The sequence below is a fragment of the Rattus norvegicus genome, chromosome 7 (genome assembly GCF_036323735.1).
Source record: "Rattus norvegicus strain BN/NHsdMcwi chromosome 7, GRCr8, whole genome shotgun sequence".
In the NCBI taxonomy this organism is placed as follows: domain Eukaryota; kingdom Metazoa; phylum Chordata; class Mammalia; order Rodentia; family Muridae; genus Rattus; species Rattus norvegicus.
This window is the reverse complement of record NC_086025.1, coordinates 23,382,386-23,399,048: the sequence shown is the minus strand read 5'-3', so window position 1 is coordinate 23,399,048 and position 16,663 is coordinate 23,382,386. Positions and strand designations below refer to the sequence as shown.

Sequence of the window (16,663 nt, the reverse complement as noted above, 5' to 3'; positions counted from 1 at the left end):
GGCAACAAAACAAGGAGAATGAAAGCACACAAACATAACCTCACATCCAAATATGAATATAACAGGAAGCAATAATCACTATTCCTTAATATCTCTCAATATCAATGGCCTCAACTCCCCAATAAAAAGACATAGATTAACAAACTGGATACGCAATGAGGACCCTGCATTCTGCTGCCTACAGGAAACACACCTCAGAGACAAAGACAGACATTACCTCAGAGTGAAAGGCTGGAAAACAATTCCAAGCAAATGGTCAGAAGAAGCAAGCTGGAGTAGCCATTCTAATATCAAATAAAATCAATTTTCAACTAAAAGTCATCAAAAAAGATAAGGAAGGACACTTCATATTCATCAAAGGAAAAATCCACCAAGATGAACTCTCAATCCTAAATATCTATGCCCCAAATACAAGGGCACCTACATATGTAAAAGAAACCTTACTAAAGCTCAAAACACACATTGCACCTCACACAATAATAGTGGGAGATTTCAACACCCCACTCTCATCAATGGACAGATCATGGAAACAGAAATTGAACAGAGATGTAGACAGACTAAGAGAAGTCATGAGCCAAATGGACTTAACGGATAATTATAGAACATTCTATCCTAAAGCAAAAGGATATAACTTCTTCTCAGCTCCTCATGGTACTTTCTCCAAAATTGACCATATAATTGGTCAAAAAACGGGCCTCAACAGGTACAGAAAGAAATAATCCCATGCGTGCTATCGGACCACCACGCCCTAAAACTGGTCTTCAATAACAATCAAGGAAGAATGCCCACATATACTTGGAAATTGAACAATGCTCTACTCAATGATAACCTGGTCAAGGAAGAAATAAAGAAAGACATTAAAAACTTTTTAGAATTTAATGAAAATGAAGGTACAACATACCCAAACTTATGGGACACAATGAAAGCTGTGCTAAGAGGAAAACTCATAGCGCTGAGTGCCTGCAGAAAGAAACAGGAAAGAGCATATGTCACCAGCTTGACAGCACACCTAAAAGCTCTAGAACAAAAAGAAGCAAATACACCCAGGAGGAGTAGAAGGCAGGAAATAATCAAACTCAGAGCTGAAATCAACCAAGTAGAAACAAAAAGGACCATAGAAAGAATCAACAGAACCAAAAGTTGGTTCTTTGAGAAAATCAACAAGATGGACAAACCCTTAGCCAGACTAACGAGAGGACACAGAGAGTGCGTCCAAATTAACAAAATCAGAAATGAAAAGGGAGACATAACAACAGATTCAGAGGAAATTCAAAAAATCATCAGATCTTACTATAAAAACCTATATTCAACAAAACTTGAAAATCTTCAGGAAATGGACAATTTCCTAGACAGATACCAGGTACCGAAGTTAAATCAGGAACAGATAAACCAGTTAAACAACCCCATAACTCCTAAGGAGATAGAAGCAGTCATTAAAGGTCTCCCAACCAAAAAGAGCCCAGGTCCAGACGGGTTTAGTGCAGAATTCTATCAAACCTTCATAGAAGACCTCATACCAATATTATCCAAACTATTCCACAAAATTGAAACAGATGGATCACTACCGAATACCTTCTACGAAGCCACAATTACTCTTATACCTAAACCACACAAAGACACAACAAAGAAAGAGAACTTCAGACCAATTTCCCTTATGAATATCGACGCAAAAATACTCAACAAAATTCTGGCAAACCGAATCCAAGAGCACATCAAAACAATCATCCACCATGACCAAGTAGGCTTCATCCCACACATGCAGGGATGGTTTAATATACGGAAAACCATCAACGTGATCCATTGTATAAACAAACTGAAAGAACAAAACCACATGATCATTTCATTAGACGCTGAGAAAGCATTTGACAAAATTCAACACCCCTTCATGATAAAAGTCCTGGAAAGAATAGGAATTCAAGGCCCATACCTGAACATAGTAAAAGCCATATACAGCAAACCAGTTGCTAACATTAAACTAAATGGAGAGAAACTTGAAGCAATCCCACTAAAATCAGGGACTAGACAAGGCTGCCCACTCTCTCCCTACTTATTCAATATAGTTCTTGAAGTTCTAGCCAGAGCAATCAGACAACAAAAGGAGGTCAAGGGGATACAGATCGGAAAAGAAGAAGTCAAAATATCACTATTTGCAGATGTTATGATAGTATATTTAAGTGATCCCAAACGTTCCACCAGAGAACTACTAAAGCTGATAAACAACTTCAGCAAAGTGGCTGGGTATAAAATTAACTCAAATAAATCAGTTGCCTTCCTCTATACAAAAGAGAAACAAGCCGAGAAAGAAATTAGGGAAACGACACCCTTCATAATAGACCCAAATAATATAAAGTACCTCGGTGTGACTTTAACCAAGCAAGTAAAAGATCTGTACAATAAGAACTTCAAGACACTGAGGAAAGAAATTGAAGAAGACCTCAGAAGATGGAAAGATCTCCCATGCTCATGGATTGGCAGGATTAATATAGTAAAAATGGCCATTTTACCAAAAGCGATCTACAGATTCAATGCAATCCCCATCAAAATACCAATCCAATTCTTCAAAGAGTTAGACAGAACAATTTGCAAATTCATCTGGAATAACAAAAAACCCAGGATAGCTAAAGCTATCCTCAACAATAAAAGGACTTCAGGGGGGATCACTATCCCTGAACTCAAGCAGTATTACAGAGCAATAGTGATAAAAACTGCATGGTATTGGTACAGAGACAGACAGATAGACCAATGGAATAGAATTGAAGACCCAGAAATGAACCCACACACCTATGGTCACTTGATTTTTGACAAATGAGCCAAAACCATCAAATGGAAAAAAGATAGCATTTTCAGCAAATGGTGCAGGTTCAACTGGAGGTCAACATGTAGAAGAATGCAGATCGATCCATGCTTATCACCCTGTACAAAGCTTAAGTCCAAGTGGATCAAGGACCTCCACATCAACCCAGACACACTCAAACTAATAGAAGAAAAACTGGGGAAGCATCTGGAACACATGGGCACTGGAAAAAATTTCCTAAACAAAACACCAATGGCTTACGCTCTAAGATCAAGAATTGACAAATGGGATCTCATAAAACTGCAAAGCTTCTGTAAGGCAAAGGACACGGTGGTTAGGACAAAACGGCAACCAACAGATTGGGAAAAGATCTTTACCAATCCTACAACAGATAGAGGCCTTATATCCAAAATATACAAAGAACTCAAGAAGTTAGACCGTAGGGAAACAAATAACCCTATTAAAAAATGGGGTTCAGAGCTAAACAAAGAATTCACAGCTGAGGAATGCCAAATGGCTGAGAAACACCTAAAGAAATGTTCAACATCTTTAGTCATAAGGGAAATGCAAATCAAAACAACCCTGAGATTTCACCTCACACCAGTGAGAATGGCTAAGATCAAAAACTCAGGGGACAACAGATGCTGGCGAGGATGTGGAGAAAGAGGAACACTCCAACATTGTGGGTGGGATTGCAGACTGGTACAACCATTCTGGAAATCAGTCTGGGGGTTCCTCAGAAAATGGACATTGAACTGCCTAAGGATCCAGCTATACCTCTCTTGGGCATATACCCAAAAAGATGCCCCAACATATAAAAAAGTCACGTGCTCCTCTAAGTTCATAGCAGCCTTATTTATAATAGCCAGAAGCTGGAAAGAACCCAGATGGCCTTCAACAGAGGAATGGATACAGAAAATGTGGTACATCTACACAATGGAATATTACTCAGCTATCAAAAATAACGACTTTTGAAATTCGTAGGCAAATGGTTGGAACTGGAAAACATCATCCTGAGTGAGCTAACCCAATCACAGAAAGACATACATGGTATGCACTCATTGATAAGTGACTATTAGCCCAAATGCTTGAATTACCCTAGATGCCTAGAACAAATGAAACTCAAGACGGATGATCAAAATGTGAATGCTTCACTCCTTCTTTAAAAGGGGAACAAGAATACCCTTGGCAGGGAAGAGAGAGGCAAAGATTAAAACAGAGACTGAAGGAACACCCATTCAGAGCCTGCCCCACATGTGGCCCATACATATACAGCCACCCAATTAGACAAGATGGATGAAGCAAAGAAGTGCAGACAGACAGGAGCCGGATGTAGATCGCTCCTGAGAGACACAGCCAGAATACAGCAAATACAGAGACGAATGCCAGCAGCAAACCACTGAACTGAGAATAGGACCCCCGTTGAAGGAATCAGAGAAAGAACTGGAAGAGCTTGAAGGGGCTCGAGACCCCATATGTACAACAATGCCAAGCAACCAGAGCTTCCAGTGACTAAGCCACTACCCAAAGACTATATATGGACTGACCCTGGACTCTGACCTCATAGGTAGCAATGAATATCCTAGTAAGAGCACCAGTGGAAGGGGAAGCCCTGGGTCCTGCTAAGACTGAACCCCCAGTGAACTAGACTGGTGGGGGGAGGGCGGCAATGGGGGGAGGGTTGGGAGGGGAACACCCATAAGGAAGGGGAGGGGGGAGGGGGATGTTTGCCCGGATACCGGGAAAGGGAATAACACTCGAAATGTATATAAGAAATACTCAAGTTAATAAAAAAAAAAATCAGTCTATAACAAAAAAAAAAAAAAAAAGAAGTAGAATGTCAATGCAGCGTGTTCTAACTCCACCCTAAGTGACTAAAGACAATGAAGCTTGCTCCTTGTTTGGGAAGAATTCTTCTCAGAGTCAGCCACGGCCTGAGAGAGAGAGAGAGCCCTTTATCTGGAGATCAGCAAACTGTGAAGAAGTCTACAGCACATAAAAAGGCTGTGGGTAGAAATGCTGGGTGACGATTTCAAGTGAAGAGACTCTCTGAAGCAACCCAGCTCACATATCAGGCATGAGGGAGAGTCTCCGTTGACCTCTAATCCAGACTCAACTGGGCAGAAGAAAACTACAGTGGGCGCCTTTGCTGAATAACTGACTCACTCTGCTACCTGGCGGGTACAAACGCTATTCGACAGAGGCGTGAACAGACAGTTCTCAGTGGGACATTTTTTTCAGTTTGAGAAGCGCATGAGAGCCAAACTGTTCTTCTGACGCCATTACAAACAACGCTTCCAACGCTTCCGTGCGGCTCCTTATCCTTGAGTGCGGAGAGGAGGAGGAAAGGAAGAAAGAGTAGAGAGAGAAAAAGGATCAAATGTGAGACGGGGGTCAGAAAACAGCATCTGTTCAGACACCACAAAGCAGAGAGTGGTGAAAGGAAAAGCTGCAAATGTCACCCCATCCCCTTCCCGCCTGCTAGCTCAAGAAGAGTGTCTAGTAGATTTAAAGCAAGATTTATTTATCTGTGCACACAAATGGGTGTGTACACACATACACAATGGGGCAGGAACAGACAGACCAGGAGTGACTAATCAGACTCTCCATGGAAACTCTCAGCGACTTTTACTGGAAATAAGCTGTACCAGAAAGAACTGGATTAGTGTTGAGATGCGAAATCACAGATGCTCAAAGAATTGGTCCACCAGAAATACACTTTTAGCTTTAATTGAGCCACCACTTCTAGTTAAGTTTACCCAAAGGAGATTCCCTTCCCCCTCCCTTGGTTTCTAATATAACCTCATCTCTATAAACCCAGAGAAGAAATCTGAGTCGAAATGGATTTCCCCTCAGTCAGGGCTTGCAAAGTCAACAGAAATGCCCTCAGATACCCAAGGCTCTACCTTTGTGGCTCAGGAGGAGGGAAGGTGGCTGACTCGTTCTGAAACTTCATGAAATTCTAAACATTCAGTAGTGGGGCTAGACGGAGCATAGGTGACGGTTTAGAGACCTTCAAGATAAACTTTCTCGAGTTTCTCTCCTTCAGTGCAAGTCAAAAGGATTCTCTGAGGAATTCAGTCCGTTTGAAGTTTTCATGTGGCCTTTTCATTTGTGTGAGATTTAGCCAGCACCCTGCAATGGCAAATGTCTCCTCCTTGTCGGTATAATCATGTAGACTCAGAAAAAGCCATCTTCCATTGAGAAGACAATTGTCTTCTATAGAGATGAGAAACAAATGCCCATGACCCGATTCACCTCATCCCAGCAGGCTTTTGCTTCAGCTTCCTCTGAGCAAACACAACCAAGTCTAGAGCAGTCAATCCTGCTGCCCCACACTGGGCCCCTGTAGTTGTTGCTATTTACCCTTCCTATTAATCTGTCAATGTTCTGGTCAAACATGCAAAACAATATGGTGGGCGCATAGTTAAGCTGGCCATTGCTAAGTAACTCAGGCCAGAGATGGAGAAAATAGAACAGCCCCAACTAACAAAATGCAAGACCTAAATGCAATTGCTCAAAAAGGTTCCACAATGCCGGCACATGACAATTTTTTTTTCAGAGTGACTCTGATTTAGCACCTCTCTTGCCAAAAAAGAGTGATTCCCCACAAACGATTCAGTACCAGAATCTAAATTCAGATCATGTCACTGCTCCTATCGTCATAGGGTAACTGTCTGGGCACGTTGTAAAAGAAAGAGGTTGTTAGAAGATGCCTTTGCCCTGAACTGAAGAAGCTATTGAGTTTAGTTTGACACACACACAGATGAGCTCATGACAGAAACACTCCGAGCTGAACAAAAGTCCTTGGTTCAGCATGCTCCGGAAAGAAAAACATGGAATTTCCTATTTCCAAAATGTAATCCAAATGTAGTCCAATGTATTTGAATGCAATTTAATAACTTGTTTCCTTACCTCCCTTTACTGCTAGCCTAGGGGTCTTCAGCTGTGGTTTGAATGTGAAATGTCTCCCAGGGGCTCACATGTGGGAGCTCTTGATTGCCAGCCGGTGGCACTGTTTTAGGAGGCTGTGCAACCTTGAGGAGATGAAGCCCCGCCCTGGAGAGGATGATTAGCCCCAGATCCACTTCCTGTCCAGTCTTTGCTTCCTAACAATTCGACCTAGCAAATGCATGGTGACCAACCTTGCCTCCTGCTCTGGCTATCACGTCGTCTCTGTCATGTCAGACTGCATCTTCTCAAATTGTAATCTGAAACAAAGCCTTCCTCCTCTTAGTCGCTTCTTCTCTAGCATTTGGTCACAGCAGTATGGAAGGTAGCTAGAACCTTCTCAACACAGAGCTCCATCCAAACGGCCACCTCTATTCCACTGCAGTTAGCACAGAAAAAAATGGAACCCACCCGGCGTGCTAGCACTGATCATATAACCAAAAAATAATCAAGTGAAACCAACAAATATCTAAGCCATACCCTGATTTAAAAAAAAAAAGCGGTGTGTGTGTTCCCCTGCTGTGGTTTCAAGAACTGTTCTGAATGTGAAGAGTGGTTGACCAATCATGACTATGGGATATCAGGACACAGAACAGCATGTTGACAGAAATGTGGTTGAAATCATGCTAAGTGGGTCCTAGGCAAATTCCCCCTGTGTGGCTACTTAATAGCTGTTTGATTCCTGAGATGTAAATAACTTCTCTGAGATATGTCTGTTCACCCATGTCTAGGTCACATGTTCATCTTGACAGTCAAGACAGTAGAGACCATAACTGGGCTATATCCTCAAAACTAGAGGAAGCAAAGAGTTTCCTAAAATGAGCTCTGGGTGACAAGAACTTTCTTGGTGGGTAGACAAAACAAGAAATGCTCCAAAACCTCAAGGGGGTGAAAAGATTAAATAGTATATGTGTATGTGTATGTATATATGTATGTATATATATGTACATGCATATATATGTATATGTATACACATGTATGGTACGTATATTTTATATATGTGTACATCTGTATATACATGTTTATATTTATATCTATACATATTTATATATGTGTATGTATGTATGTGTATATTTAATCTGTATCTATATATGTATGTGTATATGTATGTATATGTATATGTATGTATATATGTGCATACTATATATATATGTGTATATATATGAAGCATTTAGCAGCTGACACACAGTATTCTGCAAGTGGTAGCCCAAATGATGGTATTTTTGTCATTAGCAATCTTTGTCCTCAAAAATATCAAGTAATGGGCTATTTATAAAAGGACATAAAATAGAGTGTCACCCTAAATCTGGCTCCTAAGAATATAATCCAAGAGATATATATTGACTGAGACTAATCTAAGAAGGGACACAGGACACATAGCATAATGTTCAAATATTAAAAGTTAAAATGGATCTTTTTTGTCTTTACTATAAACTAATTTGACATAAGACTTGATCTTCCAGCAAGCTTTGGCTTGTATAAGTAGACAGACAACTACTACAAACCCAGACACTCTTGTCTTGGGACAGCTGAAACGTGGCTTTCAACAACCAAGCTGATACTTCTCTTTAAAGGACAGACTTTTTAATCGTTTATTTTTATTTTAAGTGCATTGGCATTTTTCCTGCATGTGTATCTGTGTGAAGGTGTCAGAATTCCTGGAACTGGAGTCACACACAGTGGTGAGCTGGGACTTGAACCCAGGCTCTCTAGAAGAGCAGGCAGTGCTCTTAACCGCTAAGCCATGTCATTACGAACATTTTATACCAGCTCAGCTCGTGTGCGTTAATCAGCAAAGGCCAGTGCTAACACAGTAAGAGAAGAAGAGCATCTCCCTCCTGTATGTGGAGCTGATTCTGAGAAGCTACTGGTTACAGCATTAACATGAACCCCAGCCTTTAAAGACCAGGAAAGAAGTGTGATATTTTGCACCTAGGATTCTCTGACATGCACTTTCCTCTCTAGTACTGAGTTGTAGATCATCCTTACAAAACATTTTGTTGCGCTCCAACTTACTGAAAAACACAGCATGTTAAGGTGCAAAATTACATTGATTCATTCGTCCTACGGTTTAAGTATTTGATTAGGTTCTAGGTGACACACGAAAGCAAAATTAGCCCACACCTCACCTTCCGCAGGAGACCCAGACTGAAGAGGGAGAAAATGATGGGCAGTGTGAGGTTAGAGACACATGGTGCATTGAAGACCCTCTGAGCAGGTATATGAACTGTGTAAGAGTGAAAGCCATTCCACGCCAAGGAGGGACAGAGAGCACAGAGGCTCGAGGGCAGCAAAATGGCCAGAGTCGAACAAGCTGAGGAAACAGGAAGTGAAGCTTGCAAGTTCGCTTCTGCCCCTCTAGGTACTAACGCCGCGGTCTTTAAACGGTATCTTCCTGACACAAAGGAAAATTGCAACTGTAATTAGTTAAGGACTGTGAGACAGGATTACCCTGGGAGAGCTCAAGGGTCCTTAACTGTGGAAGGGCGAGGCAGAAGATACTGGAGCAAAGCCACTCAAGAGAGATTCAACCTGTGGCTGCTGGCTGGGAGGAGGAGGAGGAAAAGCTGCAGGAGCCAAGCTCTGGCAGGGTCAAGAAACCGGAAAAGATGGAGAAATGGACAGTCTCCGGGAAGGACCAGTACACTGTTAGGCTAAATTTTTTAACCCAAAAGTGTTAGATGTCCGACCTGAGGGCTAGAGTTGGAGGGAAAAAGTATTTTCTGAAGGCACACACAATTATGCTCTCATTTGAATATTTCCCACATCATTGCGGGCAATAGGAACTAGCAGGATGTTTCACACCATGAGAGCAATGTCATGGATTCAAAAATCAAAATGGCTGACCTGGAGCAAACCTGCTGGTCAAAAAAAAAAAAAAAGAAGAAGAAGAAGAAGAAGAGAGAAAAGTTTCTTTCACACATTACCTGCATCCTGTTTTTCAAGAGTCTAATATTCAGAAGGCCTCTCCCGTCCTCCACATGAGCCACTTTATGCATCCATTTGTGGTTTTAATCTCCTGTGACAACAGACAAAGAACCAGGTATAGTGATGGAAGGATCGTTTAAGACACTCTACCATTCTATCGAAAACATGCTATTTCCTGATGATGAATTCTGATAACACACTTTATACTTTTCCAAAATGTAACGCTATCTGTTTGTAGGCTGGGGCTCTTTTGGATTTGTTGATTTTGTTTTATTTTTTGCATTGAAATCAATCTCCCCCCCCCCCTTTCTGACAAAGGATGTGGTCATGTTGGGCCTCAAACTCAGAGAATCCCCAATACTGGAATTGCAGGAGTGTGTATTTTTTTTCAAATCATTTTCAGGGCATAGAAATTCAATTGTGAGAAAAAAAAAAATTCTGTTTGTGTCCTAACATACTCAGGGCTGTTAGGACAGGTTATATACTTAGAGGGCTGAGACTATCCTCAGACAGCATGGAGTCTCTGGTAGAAATTCCCCTGCTTTCTTATTTCCAGCAATGCTTGGAAAGTTTCTCACCTCAATTTATGACTTTATTCCGCTACTATTACAGACCCAAGAAACTGGTGCCGTGTTTAAACATGAACCATGAAGTAACCTACATCAGTGCTCCCAGACCATATATCATTCTTATTTGGTTCCAGATGAAACCATTTCTTATCCCCTTTGAGGAGAAAGCTGTTCTTTCTTTCATCGTAATCTTAAATGCAAGCTAACCAGGCTCCTAGTAGTGCCTAATTATATATGTGTCTGGCCATACTGGTGATCTTTAAGGTAAGAAGTTGTACATCTTGCTAATACACACAGCTATCCTTCCTTCTTCCTTTCAAATACCTATGCCTTTAAGGTTTTTCGCCTTACTGCACTGGCTTGCTTCTCCAATATGTAAGGAGCCATGGTGGTATGCATGGCTGTTTTCCCCAAAAGCAGATTCACTATGAAGTAAATATTAGTAAATCCATACTTGTGTATCCCTCACTGTGGGTTCTAGAAGATTCTAGGGTTGTCAAACTGTTCTAAGTACACAGGAAAAGGTCAGGACATTGGGAAACATTCTGGTCAATTAAAATGTCTTAGAAGACAGGCATGGTGGCGCATGCCTTTAATCTCAGTGCTTCTGAGGAAAAGGCCAGTAGATCTCTAAGTGATCTCTAAGTTCAAGGCCATCCTGGTCTACAGAGTGAGTTCCAGGTTTTCTGTAACACAGAAAAACCCTGTCTAAAAAACCGTGTGTGTGTGTGTGTGTGTGTGTGTGTGTGTGTGTGTGTGTGTGTGTATCAAGCCCTATATTCCAATCATTTCCTATGTTTTCTACTGTTGTTCATTTTTGATACATAATTCTTCATTTGTAGTTCTAACACTTGAATCTTAAGATATTTCTATCACAGAAATCGAGATCTAAAACTGGCTACAAAGGGTCAAATAAGTCAGGAGGGAAAGAATGAGGTACAAGAAATCAGAGGGGGTAGCAGTGAGAGATCAGTAGAGCCTCACACTCAAGGGATGAAGCCCACAAACATTCAGTCTGCCCACAGGTCGGATTTTCTTTGTTCTTTCTGATCTTTAAAAGAATTGATGTGTTCCCATGCTCAGGTGCAATGTGCACCATCTTTATCTTTCTTTCTTTCTTTTTTTTTTTTTTTTGGTTTTTTTTTTTTATAAATTTGAGCTGACTCCCTTCTATTTGCAGTTTATAAGATCCTTGTTTTTTATTTTAAACTAGGAGCAGATGGTGAATTCTGTTCAGGGTTTTAAGACGATCGCATTTGCATTTTTTTACCTGTTAATGTGGTATTGTGCTAGCAAAGTTTATGACATTGAGCCAGTCGAGCATTCATGGCCATGGTGTGTTTATCAGCACTAACTGGAATGTGTTACTCTCATAGTATTTTTTTTTTCAGTGACCATGAGTGAAATTCATCCTACCACCACCTTATTATCTTTACATTTTTTATCAAGGTTATGCTAGTCCCATAAGAGTACTTAGGAAATTTGCCCTTCTAAACCACTGACAGGAGTTTATACATAATTGGGTTGCTTGCCTTATGTACGTGAACTGCTGACTAGACAACGTGCTCTCATAGACGCTGTTTGTTCTTCCCTGGGGGAGGGGGTGCTTTGTTTTGCTTTGGAGACAAAGTCTTGTTATATAATATTGCTCGGACTATGACTCACAGTGTAAACCAGTCTGCCCTTGAAGCCTCCCGAGTGCCGGATTAAAGGCGTGCTCCACCATGCCTGGCTAGGAGGCATCTTTCACATGAAACCCATTACTTGGTACACTAACCTAAGGCATTAATTGTAACGACAAACAAGACATCCGACAGCTATCCATTCCTCCTCAGAGAACAAAAGATCCGTGTTTCTAAATTCTACTTATCTCAGGCTGTGTTTCTGTAGGGTACATTTTCCTGGGTATCTACCTTTTTTCTTTTTTTTTTTCTTGAACTTTATCATTTCTGTGACTCATCTCGTGTGTTTTCCCCAGATTTTATTAGTGAGACATACGTGCAACTAGTGACCTTCCTCGTTTCTACTAGCTCCACCCATTATTTCTGTTCATAGCCGTTTGTGTCTGAATTGCTTATAACTTCCAGAATAGTACCCAACGATGGTGACAGTGTCCGAGTGTGTGTGTCTAGTCTGAGTCCCTTAGCTTTTGTTGTTACGTATGACAGTGACCCTTGGTAAAATGGACACTTTATCTCAATGGGGGATGGTAAGAGAGGATGATAGGGTCAGAATACTAAAACGTGTTACATGCATGTATAAAACTGCCAATAAAGAATAACTCTTGTACATTTGTGTCTTAGAGTAGCTACAGCCATAGACTGACCAAAAGCAACCATTGGGTTAAGAAAATATCCCTACAGGCCGATCTTATGGAGGTACTTTCTCCATACAAGTGTGGCCCCCTTCTCGGACAACACTAACGTATGTCAGGTTAACAGGAATTAACAAGGACATGGGTCTTGGATGAATTTGTTTATCCTACTCCTAAAGTGCTTAATGCTAAACTATCAGTAAACAGTATCCATTTAATATATATACCCATGCATTTAATATATCCAAAGTTTCCAGAACAGTAACATACATATGTATGAGTAAAATAGCTTGTTGGCTTTGCTTCATTATTCTTTTCCAAGTGAAAACACCATATGAATTGGGAATGTCTCATCAGCTTTCATGTTCCATAATTGACTGTACTATTGTGAATTTTCACTTAGCAATCTTTTGCATTTGAAAGCTCTTTCACATGCTAGAGCAAGAGAAAGTTAGTTCCCGTACCCTGCTTTTTGGGGGACTATAGGTACCATGGCTTCCGTTGGGCTCCACAGAGGACAAACTGAAACAAATACCAGGGCTGTAGAGATGGTTCAGCAGTTAATCACACAACTGCTCTTCCAGAGAACCAGGTTCAAATCCCTGTACCCACGTGGTCTTTAACAACCTTCTATAACTCCAGTTCCAGGGGATCTGACACTGTCTCATGCTTCCGTGAGCACTGCACACATGAGGTCCACAAGTGCACATGCATGTGATATACATACATGTATGCAGGCAAAATATTCATACCCAAAAATAAATAGTCTTATCTTAAAAGAGAGTAAAATGTAGTAAGGGTCTTTCTCTCCACCTTTGTTGTTGTCTTGTGTCCTTCCCTGGGCCCAGAGGTCCCTACCTAGAGCTCTTGCTTCTCCATGACAACCAGACTTTGTGGCTGCAGAAGCTAGCCCTGCCAGACTCTCCTATCTAACGTACAGGTAAGAGATCCTCATTGGTTTTGATCGCCAGTATTAGGAAAAGCATTCTGCCTTAAAACAGAAATGTCATTCTTCAATTCATCTTTTCTAAGACACTTTGCACATATCAATAAAACTGATGATAGGCAAAAATCAAAATGTGCCTTTAGTCTACGACCCAGGACTCCGAAGAGAAAGAGAAGATTTAGCTGAATGTGATAGCATACACTTATAATTCCTGCACTCAGGACCTGGGGCAGGGAATTTATGATTTCAAAGTTAGCCTGGAGTTGGTGGTTTGAACGAAAATGGCCCCCATAGGCTCATGAGAAGTGGCACTATTAGGGGGTCTGGGCTTGTTGGAGCAGATGTGGTCTTGTTGCAGGAAGTGTGTCACTGGGGGTGGACCTTAAATTCAGAAGTTAAAGCCAGGCCCAGTGTAACACCCTCTTCCTGTGTTCTGCCAGTCCAGAAGTAGAACTCTCAACTTATTCTCCAGCACCATGTTTGCCTGCCCCCTGCCACGCTCCCCACCATGACAATAGTGCACTAAACCTCTGAACACAATTAAATGGGTTCAGCCTCAATAAATGCTTTCCTTGCTGTGGTCATGATGTCTGTTCACAGCATTTGATCTGCATAAAGCAGAGATCAGGGAATGAAGGAGAGGGAGAGGAAGAGAGAATGAGATAGAATCTATCTCCTGAATTCTCAAGGACTCTTTCCCATTCTCAGTTTTAGGTGTGTGTGTGTGTGTGTGTGTGTGTGTGTGTGCATGCGTGCGTGTGTGTGTGTGTTTGTATGTGTTTGTATGTCTCTGTATATGTGTGTGTATGCTTTTGTGTGCCTGTATGTTTGTATATGTTTGTGTGTGTGTTTGTATGTGTATCCATGTGTGTGTATATGAGTGTGTGTGTGTATATGAGTGTGTGTGTATGAGTGTGTGTGTGTATGTGTGTGTTTGTATGTATTTGTATGTCTCTGTGTATCTGTATATGTGTGTATGCTTTCGTGTGTCTGTATGTTTGTGTATGTTTATGTGCGTGCTTCTGTGTATATTTGTGTGTTTGTATGTGTATCCATGGGTGTCTGTATATGAGTGTGTGTGTATATGAGTGTGTGTGTATATGAGTGTGTGTGTATATGAGTGTGTGTGTGTATCTGTGTACGTATGTGTCTGTGTGTGTCTATGCACATTTGTGTTCATGTTTGTATATGTCTTTGTGTGTGTTTGTATGTGTCTGTGTATGTTTGTGTGTATGTCTGTGCGTGTCTGTGTGTAATTGTGTGTGTGTGTGTGTGTGTGTGTGTGTGTGTTCTTAAATAGATTTGCCAGTCATTTGTACATTGTCTCCTGATTTTCAAAATTCAGCATTGTGGAAAGCAACTATAATAACCTCACCTGCGCGCCATTAGAGTTGCTTACCCCCAAAATACCTCTAGACCCATGGCACAGTTTCCTTTTTGCTCTCCCTGCCAGCCCCTATGACCTCACACACAGTTTCTTCTCTGCACTATTCTATATGTTCCAACTCATTCACTTCGTTCATTCATTATGACCCTAAATTGTTCCTTTTTGAGGAATGGCTCCTAGCTTCCTAAGTCTTTCTCTGGGTTAATCTGACAAGATTGAATCACATTCCCAGTTCCTGTGAAAAAGCTGGAAATCTTACTGGCCAAGCTTTATGTCATGTCAAATCGCAGGTCTCCAGAAAGCTACAGAATGACTGCCCCTATGCCACCCAGAGAAGTCAGACGTTTGACCCTGCACCCAGTCATTTAGCCCCTCCATTTAGCCCCTCAAAAATAGCTCAAAATTAACACACTGAAACTGAAGTCTGGATTCGCAGGTCACATGCTGGTTCACACCTGCCTTCTCCGTGTACCACATGTTGAACCGAGCATGTCCTTGCAGCTCTTCTGTCTGCATCCCAACCACAATTATTCATTCCACAGATCTCATCATTTCTCTCTAAAACAGATCCAAAGGCCACCCATTCCCCTTACTTCCTTTATCACAGTTTAATGCAAGACATCATATATGCCTTGTCTGAATGACGGAGGTGGCCTCCCCACAGCTCTCTAACTAGCCATTGCATGACTAGTCCTGCCAGTCAATCCATAAGGACTCTACTCTCATCTCATGATTTGGTCAGTGCCCTTATAAAAGCTTGACAGTGTGAGTGTTTCTCTCTCTCTCTCTCTCTCTCTCTCTCTCTCTCTCTCTCTCTCTCTCTCTCATTTTAGCAGACTCTTGCCCATGTGCCTTCCTGCATGATGCGGTGGCAAGAGCATAATGCTCTTGAAACAAGCCATCAGAACTACAACCCAAATCAGTTTCCATTCATTAGTATCTGTGGCGTTCTGTTGGGCCACCGCAAAGTGAACTAAGAAAATACTCCACGTAGGAGCAGCGATTATCTTAAAAAGGTAAACCCAGTCATAAAAAGCCCCCCATATCCTCAGCAGTTCTCCAGCCATTCCTTCACTGCCCCACCCAAGGCTTTCCTAATCTGAGCCTAGCCTAGCCGCTCTCTCTAGTCATCTCATCATTCTTCCCAGTACACAAGGCCCCAGACATGCAGCCTTCTGACAGTGGCATGAGGCTCTTGCAGCCTCTGCTGGTCACAAACACATGGCTGTTTGCCTGGTTCCCCCTGCTTTTTCACTGGGTTCGGACTCTGGTCTCCTTTAGTTTTTATCCTAGGCCAAGAGAAGCTCACCCAGTTTAAAACTATGTCTTGGTCTCAATGCATTGGGAAAGAAATAACAAAGACCACAGGAAATGCCAAAGTGGGAAACAAAGAAAAAAGAAAGATCTTCAAACAGTATGACTACATCATAAAATTAAGGGACAATAAGCAGCCGTGTATGGTGGTGCACACAGTTAATTCCATCGCTCAGGAGGCAGAGGCAGAGGCAGAGGCAGAGGCAGAGGCAGAGGCAGAGGCAGAGGCAGAGGCAGAGGCAGAGGCAGAGGCAGAGGCAGAGGCAGAGGCAGAGGCAGAGGCAGAGGCAGAGAGATCTCTGAGTTCAAGACTAGCCTGTCTAACATAGCAAGTTCCAGGCCAACTGGGGCTACATAAAGAAACCTTGTCTCAAAAAATAGAAAAAAAGAAAAGAAAAGAAAAGAGACAAAGAAGATAAACATAAAAATAGTAGCACTCTAAGAAAAAGAAAGACAATCC

General features: G+C 41.6%; 1 protein-coding gene across 17 annotated transcripts in view; it reads right to left on the bottom strand.

The window, feature by feature from the left end:
* The window catches only part of C7h12orf42 (similar to human chromosome 12 open reading frame 42), a 189,526-nt gene that overhangs the window by 141,724 nt on the left and 31,139 nt on the right, over positions 1–16,663 (bottom strand). For all 17 annotated transcript variants that reach the window (XR_005487476.2, XR_010053654.1, XR_005487477.2 and 14 more), the window contains one exon: positions 9,673–9,764. Coding sequence is in view for 13 of the 17 variants with exons in the window: in XM_017595193.3 (XP_017450682.1) it covers positions 9,673–9,744 (72 nt within the window). In the remaining 4 variants the exon portion in view is untranslated. The remainder of the gene's footprint in view (positions 1–9,672; positions 9,765–16,663) is intronic.